Raw genomic sequence first — 10,983 nt, 5'->3', positions numbered from 1 at the left:
GACGCATCACATGGGAGAGTAGGTTGCGACTTGTGTGAGCCTTTTGGATTGAATGTTTTATTGGGCTTTAACTATGGTTCGAGTCGGAGGATGTCCTGAGCCTCCTCCTTTCTTCATGGGCTACTTAGGTTGTTTGGGCCTCCCTTTGTCAATTTTTTTTTTGACGACACATGTTAAGACCGCTTGTCAGGTCTCATTTAGCCTTCTAAAGTATTACAAACCTCTCATGACTTGAACCTTTTAAGGGGTATCATGCGCTTTTCATTTATTTTTTTTGGTTCATTTAGACCTTTTTGGCCAATATATTAATAATTGTTTAACTAGTTGAAACAAAATTCTTTGTATTAGAAATGTTCAAATCAACGAAGCTCAGTCCATAAAGGACTACCATTTTAAAGATGTAATAATGGCTCAAGTGTATTATATTTCTGTTCTAACCATCAAGGCCCAACACTCGTCTCTTTCAAGGAGAAGATAAGGCGACAGCAGAGTAAGCAAGCGAAAATGGAAGCGAAGCTATCCTCTCTAGCCAAGACTCTTACACCCTCTTCCATCCAACAACTATCTTACCTTGCTCAAAGGTGCAACGCTGTTAACCTGGCCGAGGGCTTTCCCGATTTCCCAGCCCCTCCCCACATCAAAGACGCCGCGGTTTCTGCTATCCGTGCCGACTTCAATCAGTACAGGTACATTAGCTAAAATGACAAGAAGTCGGCAAACAAAAATCCTTTTCTTGTACAGAATTGTTGCATAATTATTGCTAACTAGGACTTTCTTTTTGGTTCCATTTTCTGAAGTCACGTACAAGGAACTTGCGACTACGTCGCGCGTAAGATGAAGGAAATGCATGGAATGAACGTTGATCCACTGACGGATATAGTAATTTGCTGTGGCCAGTCGGAGGCCTTTGCTGCAACAATGTTCTCAAGTAGTACTTGTCATATGTTAAAATTGTTTGGCGCATTACTCTTACTTTGTTGAATTTGCTTTTTCATGATCTTTTGTTTTTTGTTCTCTTTTTGTTGGTTTCAGTAATTGATCAAGGGGATGAGGTTATACTATTTGATCCGTCTTACGAAACATACGACGCTTGTATTAGGCTTGCTGGAGGAATTCCTGTAAGCTGATTTAATTGCATCTATAGTTATTTACTCTCTTTCGTTTTTGTTTTTCCTTGATTAATTTCCTGAGAGAGATGAAATTATAGTTTTCTCATGGTTTTGTGGAAAAATGGCAGGTGTATGTAGGGCTTGATCCCCCTCAATGGACATTGGATTCAGATAAACTGGAGAAGTCCTTCACTGAAAAGACGAAAGCGTTAGTGTTGAACAGGTATTGTTTGGATTTTGAAATGGAATTATTTGCAATGGAAAGGGGAAATCATTGTTTTAGGTGTTCGGATCCTCCGAGGGAAATTTGGGGCATGTTATATAATGAAGTGGTGCCATCTTCAGATATAGTTTTGTGATAGTGACCCTAAATTATAGAAATTTACTAATTCAAAGTGTCACAGTCCTCACAATCCAACTGGGAAAGTTTTCAACAAGGATGAGCTTGAGATCATTGCTGGAGCTTGCCAGAGAAGAGACGTGGTCGCTGTAACAGATGAAGTATGATAAACATTTATTAATAACTCGTTGCATACAAGCTGAGGATTAAGCCTGTTTTAATTACAATGTTATTAGGGTTCTATGGTGATGATCTTTTCTTCCATATAGAATTTTGTAGAATTTCATTATGTGAAAAATTAGTTCAATGGAATGCCATTGTCGCTTTATTATATGGCTGAGGTGTTCTGTACACAGAGTTCCTCAGCATTTTTATTTTCTTAATAATTTCTACAGGTTTACGAGCATATAACTTTCGATAATCAAAACCATATTTCACTTGCTTCACTTCCTGGGATGCAAAGCCGGACTGTCATCACATCATCTTTGTCAAAGACTTTTAGTGTAACTGGTACATATCTGACTTGGAGGTCACTCAAAATCCCTTTACCGGTTTGTATTTTTCGTAAACTGAATATTTGTTGCCCTTATTTTAGGCACAAGGTGTCTGAACAATTTGGAATAATAAGGTTTTAACTAGCTTGTAATGCATTATAGGATGGAGAATTGGCTGGGCAGTTGCCCCCACTTGCATTGCCTCTGCAGTCAGAAACATTCATATCAGAATGACAGATTGTGCTCCCGCACCTTTTCAGGAAGCCGCTCTGGCTGCCTTAAGAAGCCCTCCTGCATACTTTGAGCGTTTGAGAAGAGTAAGATTTCAGCACTTTCAGCATTCAAGTGTTGAATTCTTATCACACTAATGCTCGTTTGAATCTTGCAACATCAAATCCTTTCCAAGTATTTAATTTGTTTACAATGAATTTGAACTCATCCAAATTTTTGCTGTGTCTGGAAGCTGCAAAGTTCGATGGGTGTTAATTGAACCTAGAAGCTGAAACATTCATTAATTTTGGATCCTGAAATCCACATACAACCTAATGATACTCTTTTTTCATGTGCTTTATTCCATTTGTATTGCATATGAGTTGTTAATAGCTAGATATGTGATGTTCTCAGGATTATGAATCAAAAAGAGACTGCATTTTCAACTTGCTTGCAAAGGTTGGGTTCAAGATGCAGTTTAAGCCTCAGGGTTCGTTTTTTGTGTTTGCGCAGCTTCCTGAAAGCTGCCCTCTTTCTGATGTGAGTTCTTATCTGTTACTTCACCTTTCACACATCCGTACTCTCTCTTCTTCGGATCATGAAGGGGTTTTCCAGAATTGTGTAATCCGATCGTAATACATTGCAGGCTGAGTTTGTTGAGGAATTAATTAAGCAGGCAGGGGTAGTGGCGGTACCCGGTGCTGGTTTTTTCCACTCAAAACCATCTGCAGATTATGCGTCTAGTCGATATATCCGATTTGCATTCTGCAAAAGTGAAGACACACTAGCTGCCGCATCAGTAAAAATCAGTCGGCTTGTGGATGCTTCAGGAAATCTCAAGCTGTTTTAACTTGTTAGAAAAGTTTTTGATTCTGAAAGAGATTCTATTGTAAGGTTGAGGTTGATTGTCTCTCCGGGAGAAGGCAGTTTCGAATACACAAATTGTATCAATTTACATCTATAGGTTGTGAAAGTGCAGTATTTCACCTGCAGAAGTGATTTTTACGCTGACAATAGATAATTTTATTAGATGTTTAGAAGCATTTTGGTTTCTAGAATAGAAGTGAAAAGCGAAATAGTGAAATGTGGAGGGTTTATAGTATGTAAGTTGAAGCATTAAGGAGTAGGGATTGGGATATGCATAAAGCAGAAATTTTAACCTAAATTAGATTTGGTCAGAATGATATTAAATAAATGAAAAGTGCAATATGTTTGTGGTGTATAATTAACTTAAAATGATCAATTAAATAACAAATTTATTATTTTTTGTATGATTGTGTTCTAAATATAATTGAGATGAACATTTTCCAGCAAAACTGGGCCAATTAAACCTAATTAGTTTTTGTTCAAAGAGTTGTTTTGAACAATTGAAGGAAATTGGTATATGATTTGTTAAAATATAAACCCAGAAGTTTCTTTGTAACACCCTAAATTTGTCTACTTCAAAATTTTGTTTAACTGCTAATTTGATTTTCTATGAGATGAAATATTATAACATATAAATAATGATCGAGAATTCGAAAACGTCAATCGTCCAATATGGTTATGTTATCAAACTTATCAACTTTATGTATTTATTTATTGGTTGTTGTATCATGTTATTTCTGTACGTATATAATAAATAATTTTTTATATTTTTAAAATATATTATAAAATTAATAAATTTCTCATAAAAAAAATAACTTTACAAATATTATTGATGTCATAAAAAAATCAATATTGTGGTATCATAAATTCTGTAGGTGAGTGAAAAAAAGAAAATAACAAAAAAAGAAAATATTATTGATGTCATAAAAAAATCAATATTAGTATTCATAACAAAAAAAAAAAAAAAAAAAATAGCTGAAATTGGCATAAAACTAGTCGACAACTGAACTCAATGGTCAATACATTAACATTTCAACATTGTCCAACTGATGAACCAAATCACCTTGAGCTGAGGACTGCAGGGAATGGCTTCAATTACGGTGGTGACAGACACTGACGGCGAGCGCACGCCACTTCTTCACGACTCTCAGCTCGAATACTCCGCCGGCCGGACGGAATATTCTTCCCCGCCTTTAGGGGAGGAGCCGTCAACCAAGAATTCAAATGATCCTAAACAACGCCTTGTGTCGCTTGACGTGTTCCGAGGCTTGGCTGTCGCGGTACGCCTGCTGTGGGAATATTTTTTATAGCGTGTTTTTTGGAGTTTTAATTCAGATACTGCGGCGAATTCTTTGAGTTTCTGGTGGAAGCTATTATCCTTTGGAATTCCTATTTACAGTTCAAGTTTCTTAATGTTAACTTTTAATTTCTATATATTCTTTTGGTAGCTGATGATCTTAGTTGATGATGCTGGAAAAGCATTCCCGTCGATAAACCACTCGCCGTGGTTCGGAGTAACACTCGCGGATTTTGTTATGCCTTTTTTTCTGTTTGGAGTAGGTGTTTCTGTGAGCCTCGTGTTCAAGGTATCAAGCAATAATAAAAAGATTAGTAGGTAATTGGTTCTGAAGCTTTTCAATCGACAAGAAAGAAAAAGGAAAGACAATTTGAAACTGATATACATTGCTCAGAATCGAACTTTTGGGTGCTTGTAATATAATTAATGTTGGAATACAACGTACACATATTGCTTCAGTTAAAATAGTTGGTAAAGAGGGTCTGATTATTTGTGATGCAGAAAGCAGCAAAAAGATTAGCAGCCACCAAGAAAGTAATACTGAGATCCATTAAGCTCTTTCTGTTGGGAGTGATTCTTCAAGGTAGACCAATATTATGGTTTCAAAATGTCAAATTCCTGATGATAAAGCCAAGGAATAGGGTTTGATTGCTTCATATGGAAATAATTTCGATACACAGGAAGTTAATGCATGTTATGCTGGGTATTGAACCATGAGTTGGACAGTTGTTATTTTGTTCCTTTACTTCTTATAAGGAGCTACCTTCCATAACTAGTGACCAAGTCTCAACTACAGTTACCTGTTTAATCACACTGTTCCTTATATTCACTTATGTGTTTAGGTGGGTATTTTCATGGGCGGAACAACCTGACGTATGGCATTGATGTGGAGAAAATACGAGTGATGGGTGTGCTACAGGTATTACAACTTGACTTTTAGCTAGGTGGTTCTTTTGCAGATGGCCCTTTGCCTCTAATGATATAAACCAACACTTTTTTTTAAATATTCGACTGCATTACACATTTTCATCAGTATCAGTGGAGATGAAATTGTGGCTATGGTTCTGATATGGTTTCGCCTGATCTTCTAGAAATAAGTTTGTGTCCCTGACATAGTCAGGACCTCAATATTGGGCAAGTATTCTGTATTGAATAAGTCTCAATTTGCTTGGAAGAGATCATTTGAAATGTTTATTGTATAGCACATTGGAATGTGTGCAATTTCCAGTGTGATGGATGGATGTTGGCCAGGGCCAAGCTTGTATGTCAATACTTACTAAGTTCTCCGACCTTGTGTGATAATCAGGTGATACAAATAGAATGAGTCAAATTTTCAGTCATCAGCAGCAGCTTCTGGTGACATTGTTAGAGGAAACACTTATATAATATGTGATCTTTGATTTTTCTTCTTCTCCACATAAAATTTATTTATCAGGATTATCACGTCCTTTTACTTATATTTCAGAGGATTGCAATTGGTCATCTGCTGGCTTCAGCTATGGAGATTTGGCTTGTTAAAAATACTGTCGTTAATTCAGCCATAGCATTTGTGAGAAGATACTCTTTCCAGATGTGAGTTTAAACTCTTAGTTGTTGAACTCTTCTGAATCAATAGTGAATACACAAAATTTAACTGACAGATGAAAGATAAGATACACTTCAAATTTTTGAACAGTCTTGGCAATGATAAAACAGTGTAACTTCTAGAGATGAGGTAAGATGTTACTGCTAGAAGATTTAGAGGACAGATAAAGAACCATGCACATTATCATCAGTGTAGTCACATTCTTTCAGAATGAAATTGCTTGATATATCTAAAATGCATGGTCTGATATATCAATTGAAACTAGCTGAAATCGTTCATATATGGTAAGGTTAAACTTTTTCTCATTGTAACTGGAGAAAAAATAATGACGCAAATGTTTTAACTTTTTTCTTTTAAAATTTCTCTAATCATGCTTCTTTGTATCTGCTAATCTCTTTGATGCAGTGGGGCTGGAATTTTACTTGGTTTATTATACATGGTTTTGCTGTATGGCCTGTATGTTCCAAACTGGGCCTTTGATGTATCAAGTCTCACCATGATCTTACCAACATCACTTGGAGCTAGTACTGGAACTGTGAGTCAAATTTCAGATCCTTCTGGAGAAATTCTTTTAGGAAGATTTTGTTTGATCTGTGGTCATATCAAAGAAGGAACTTGGGTTTTATTAGCGTAATCTTTTTAACTGAAGTTATTTGTACACAAGTGGCTGGCTGCAGCGCTTGTGTTCACTTAAAATGCTGGAATGCACCGTTTAGCTACCTAGTTTAGCTGTCTTGTCAACAATAGTGTTCTATCTATCTTCAGGAATCTTATTCCAGGTTCCTGCCTCATTCATTCAAGTCGGGGGTGCGAATGTCTAATTTTCTGAATATTATGTTTTGCAGCACGGTTTTATCTTTGGCCTCTCTCCTTGCCTAAATTCTTGAATTGTTTATATTTGTTTGTCGATCATGTCCTGTCTCCTTTTCTAGGTTAACTGTGGAATGAGGGGCAGTCTTGGACCTCCTTGCAATTCAGTTGGCTTTATTGATCGAACTCTTCTTGGTGAAAAGCATCTGTATCAACGTCCTGTATATAGAAGAACAAAGGTTGTTATTTTTGCATTTGTGTCTCCTAGTAGGTTAGTGAATTCCTTCCAGTTTAATACTTTATTTATTTGTGAGTCATGTGCACTGTTCTTTAAAGGAATGCAGCATCAACTCTCCAGATTATGGTCCCCTACCACCAGATTCACCTACATGGTGCCTAGCTCCATTTGACCCAGAGGGAATTTTAAGGTTAGCTAGGGATCAATGCCTTTGTTTTTGTTCCTCTTTTTAAGTGCCACAATTCGACAAACTATACCATCTATCTGAATCCTAGGTACAGTTTCAGTTGAAGATCCAAGAGTTAAAGTCAGGCTTCCTTTGGGCCATAGGCTTCTGTTTAGGTTTAGTCTGTATAGCTGTCCATTTTTTCAGATCCTTTTAATTTAGATAAAATTTAGAGCGGTCAAAGTTTCAATTTTCTGTTCATTTAGGCAACTTCATATTGAAGTCAATATCTTCTACGTGAGTCCTCTTTAACAATTCCCGGTATTTCCTACTTTTGTTCTTCCGAGATCACTATTATTTGCCATGCATTCTTTGTCTATGTCCTTATTATTTAATTGCCCAGGAGACTGGTTTGGATCTTCAAATAGAATTTCCCTATCTTCTGTGAGATCCTTGTCTGGATAAATAACAACTATTCACTTTGTTATGCGGTCTTTAAAATTGTGCTGTTGCTCTATTCATTAAGTTTCTGGTTGTTGATAGTTGCCATCTCGGCTTTGTTAGATGACTCATTTTTCATTGCTATTTGAATGAATTTATAGCTCTTTGATGGCTGCCATTACATGTTTTGTCGGGTTGCATTATGGGCATGTTCTTGTCCATTGTAAGGTAATATGCATTTTCATGTTGCTTCTAGACATGCTTCTAGGCCCATGAATGCTTTCTTGTATTTATGATTGTTCACCTCCTAAACTCTCCACCTTTTTCCTGCAGGACCAGATGCAGAGGGTAATTTTCTGGTTCATATCATCCCTCCCTCTTCTAATCTTGGGTTATCTTTTAAGTGTTCTAGGTATTTTGTATTTCAGAGTATCTCTTTGCTTCCAGTTTGGTTTGTGTCCCACATAACTGGTTGCAATACATTCTTGATTCTTTCAGGTGTTCCTTATTCTAAACCACTGTACACATTGAGTTATATGTTCATCACAGCAGGAGCATCTGGTGTCCTTTTGACGGCTATTTACCTTATTGTGAGTTTATGGTGTGAATGGTACTTCATTTCACTTACTTTCAGTCATTATTGACATTCGAGTTACTCTGATGCAGGTCGATGTCAAATGCATTAGAAAGCCAACTGTAATATTTCAGTGGATGGGAATGAATGCTCTGATTGTCTATGCTCTGGCTGCTTGTGACATATTTCCAGCTGCTGTGCAAGGTTTCTACTGGCGCTCACCTGAAAACAACCTGGTGATCATCTTAAAATTTCTATCAAAAGAAAAATTGTTGCAAATAATTTTGGGGCATTCTATGGTTCTGTAGAGCGGAGTTATAAATATTTTATCTAAAATATCGATCTCGATTCAGTTAACTATGATCATTTAAGAGAGCATCATCTATATGATCTCTATTCATTGGAAAATATTTGGACAATCACCATTAAGTTGAATTATGACCATTTCCATGAATAGGTTCCTCCACATTCCGTTTTATGAAGAGATCAATTTGCATTGTTGTAAAGGCCTATGGTGGCCCAGACTCTCTGAAAGATTTTTCAAAATCTTGTTAGATGCAATTCTTTTCCTTCTCATAGAAATGCATGTAAACTGAATTCTTTGTTTTCTTTATCATGCAACATCTTGATTGTTAATAGCATTTTTTTCTTGTGCAAATGTTCTGTTAACTGTAAAAGTCGACATTTATTGTAGGTTAGCTTCTCCGAAAGGCTACTGCAATCACTGTTCCATTCAGAGAAGTGGGGTACTTTGGCCTTTGTTATTCTCGAGATTTTATTTTGGGGTGTTGTCGCCGGTTTCCTTCACGTGAAACGGATATATATAAAATTTTAAGGTACTTATGTATTATTTTCTCTCTACTACATAACAACCAACCGCAAAGTTCACCACCTTTTCCCTCACCATCTAGCACATGTTTCTGCAGCATTGAAGGCCAAATAACAAAGGAACTCTAGAAAAGGTTCTGTTCTTGTGGAAATCCTGATGCGAGAGATGTTAATTTCATGTTTCAACTGAGGATACTCCAAAACGATACCTCTCCCTAGATTGACCCAAATCTGTATCTGCAGTTACTTGTTAATATCCAAATAATCAGGTTACATGGACAGTTGCAGGACGAGATGCTTCTGGGAAGTATTTCGTCTTCCCCTCGAGACAAAAAGCTGTATGATTACCCTTGGTAAATATCTAGACAGTGTTTGGTAGAAAAGTGTCAAGGTATTGGCATTTGAAATAGCTGTGTTCTAATTTGGAATGTCTAGGACTCCACCCCAAACTTAAGGATAATTACACTCCTCTCCCTTGAGGTCTGGTGTAATTTTACCCAAGTCCTTTGTGGTTTGAGAAATCACATCTAACATCCTTGATATTTGTTTTTATTTAACAAGTCCTTTCATCAGTCAAAATTTACTGAAATTCTGATATTAATAAAAAGATTGGAAAAAAATTTGTATTTATCTCCAATTGATTTATTACAAGTCAATTAAATTATTTTATGATTAAATTATCCTCATATGTCCTTCACGTATTAATGCATGTGAGATGGTATATTTTTATTATTATAAGGGTAGTTTAGTTTGAAAAAAATTATTTAACCTGTTATAAGTTAGTAATAAGCTAATGGAGGGTAAATATCTATTTTCATTTAGTTTTTTGTTAATATCAATAAATCCAGTGAATTTTGATAACTGAATTTTGATCAACAGGTGAATTTTTTGTTAGACGGAAGCAAACCTTATGAGTGTTAGATGTAATTTTAAATTATAAGAGGGGCTAAGTATAATTATACTAAAATTTAGTTGAGGAGAATGTAATTATCCCCCATACCTATTGGCCAGTGTCTCATATGGTAACTTTGAGCTATTTTCTCACGCTAGTGTGGGGAAAAACACTGCTGAGGGTGAAGTTTTGGACAGGAGGAGGAGAGACCAGCCTTGATGTTGTGCATCATGGCAAAGTTCTTAAATGGTGGTTCTGCTGAGAATATGGGCCGCGCTTGGGCCTAAGGAATGGTGGCGCCTTTTACAGTTGAGATTTTCAAGCAGTGTCTAATAATTGACGTGTGGAAGTGGGTCTGGGATTTTTGTTGTCAATGGATGAGATTGTAGTCGGAATTGGGTCCTAGTCAATTCAATCTGATTGTAGAGCATGACCAATTATGAAATGCGATGCAGGATATCCACCTGGAAGTGAAACACATAATAAAATTTGAAATAATTGGAGTCAACAGTCATTTGTCTGACATTGTGACCTTTACTATAATGATGTTGCCCATGAATTTTACTACTCATTGATATTAATATCCTACTATAATAATACCATTATAATATATAATGAATTACAACGCTCTCTTAGAAAAGTGTTTGCGCTAATTATAATTTTTTTTATATTTTTAAAAAATTAAAAATATTATTTTGAAATTATAAAATATTTTTTATAATGGAGTATTTATAATTTTTTAAAATTAATAGAATATTTATAATTATAATAAATTTTAAGTTTGGGAGAATGTGGTGGTGTTTTAAAGTGAGAAGAAAAATAAATAAAGAAAATAGAAAAGAAAAGGCATGGGAAAGAAAGAAGGGTTATTGATGAGTTGGGAGAGAAGAAAGTGAGGGAGATGCGATGAAATCGAGGTTGGCACGACATCATGAATCAAAACCTCTCGAGTCTTGACATTAAACTAAGAAGGCGACGCCTAGAAAAAGTGAAAGAATTGGCATGCGAGTACAGGAACCCCATTTACTATTAATTAATTAATATTGAACCCCCAGGATTACAGCTATTACGCGAATCCTTTGATCACCTGCACCCTGCCCATCTATTTTATATTCTCATTTCACCCCACATC

The 10,983-nt window shown here is 36.0% G+C and overlaps 2 protein-coding genes across 3 annotated transcripts; both read left to right on the top strand.

The window, feature by feature from the left end:
- Positions 426–3,293, top strand: LOC105163075 (kynurenine--oxoglutarate transaminase 1-like). The gene is made up of 9 exons (XM_011081293.2): positions 426–686; positions 798–928; positions 1,033–1,118; positions 1,238–1,332; positions 1,514–1,610; positions 1,845–1,959; positions 2,106–2,260; positions 2,568–2,693; positions 2,800–3,293. Exons 1-9 carry the CDS (start codon positions 505–507, stop codon positions 3,001–3,003), a joined length of 1,191 nt encoding a protein of 396 aa, XP_011079595.1. The 5' UTR covers positions 426–504; the 3' UTR covers positions 3,004–3,293.
- LOC105163074 (heparan-alpha-glucosaminide N-acetyltransferase) lies at positions 4,032–9,507 on the top strand. 2 transcript variants are annotated; one of them, XM_011081292.2, is made up of 14 exons: positions 4,032–4,300; positions 4,469–4,606; positions 4,819–4,900; positions 5,160–5,236; positions 5,783–5,889; positions 6,308–6,437; positions 6,835–6,951; positions 7,049–7,140; positions 7,719–7,785; positions 7,891–7,969; positions 8,056–8,147; positions 8,224–8,367; positions 8,826–8,967; positions 9,058–9,507. In XM_011081292.2, the coding sequence occupies exons 1-13, from the start codon at positions 4,106–4,108 to the stop codon at positions 8,964–8,966; spliced, it is 1,461 nt and encodes a 486-aa protein (XP_011079594.1). In that variant the 5' UTR covers positions 4,032–4,105; the 3' UTR covers position 8,967; positions 9,058–9,507. The 2 variants fall into 2 exon arrangements, with proteins under 2 accessions (XP_011079594.1, XP_020550749.1); XM_020695090.1 differs by lacking the exon at positions 4,469–4,606.

The sequence above is a fragment of the Sesamum indicum genome, linkage group LG6 (genome assembly GCF_000512975.1).
Source record: "Sesamum indicum cultivar Zhongzhi No. 13 linkage group LG6, S_indicum_v1.0, whole genome shotgun sequence".
NCBI lineage: Eukaryota > Viridiplantae > Streptophyta > Magnoliopsida > Lamiales > Pedaliaceae > Sesamum > Sesamum indicum.
Note: the sequence above shows the minus strand (reverse complement) of the source record. Positions and strands in the feature narration are given on the sequence as shown.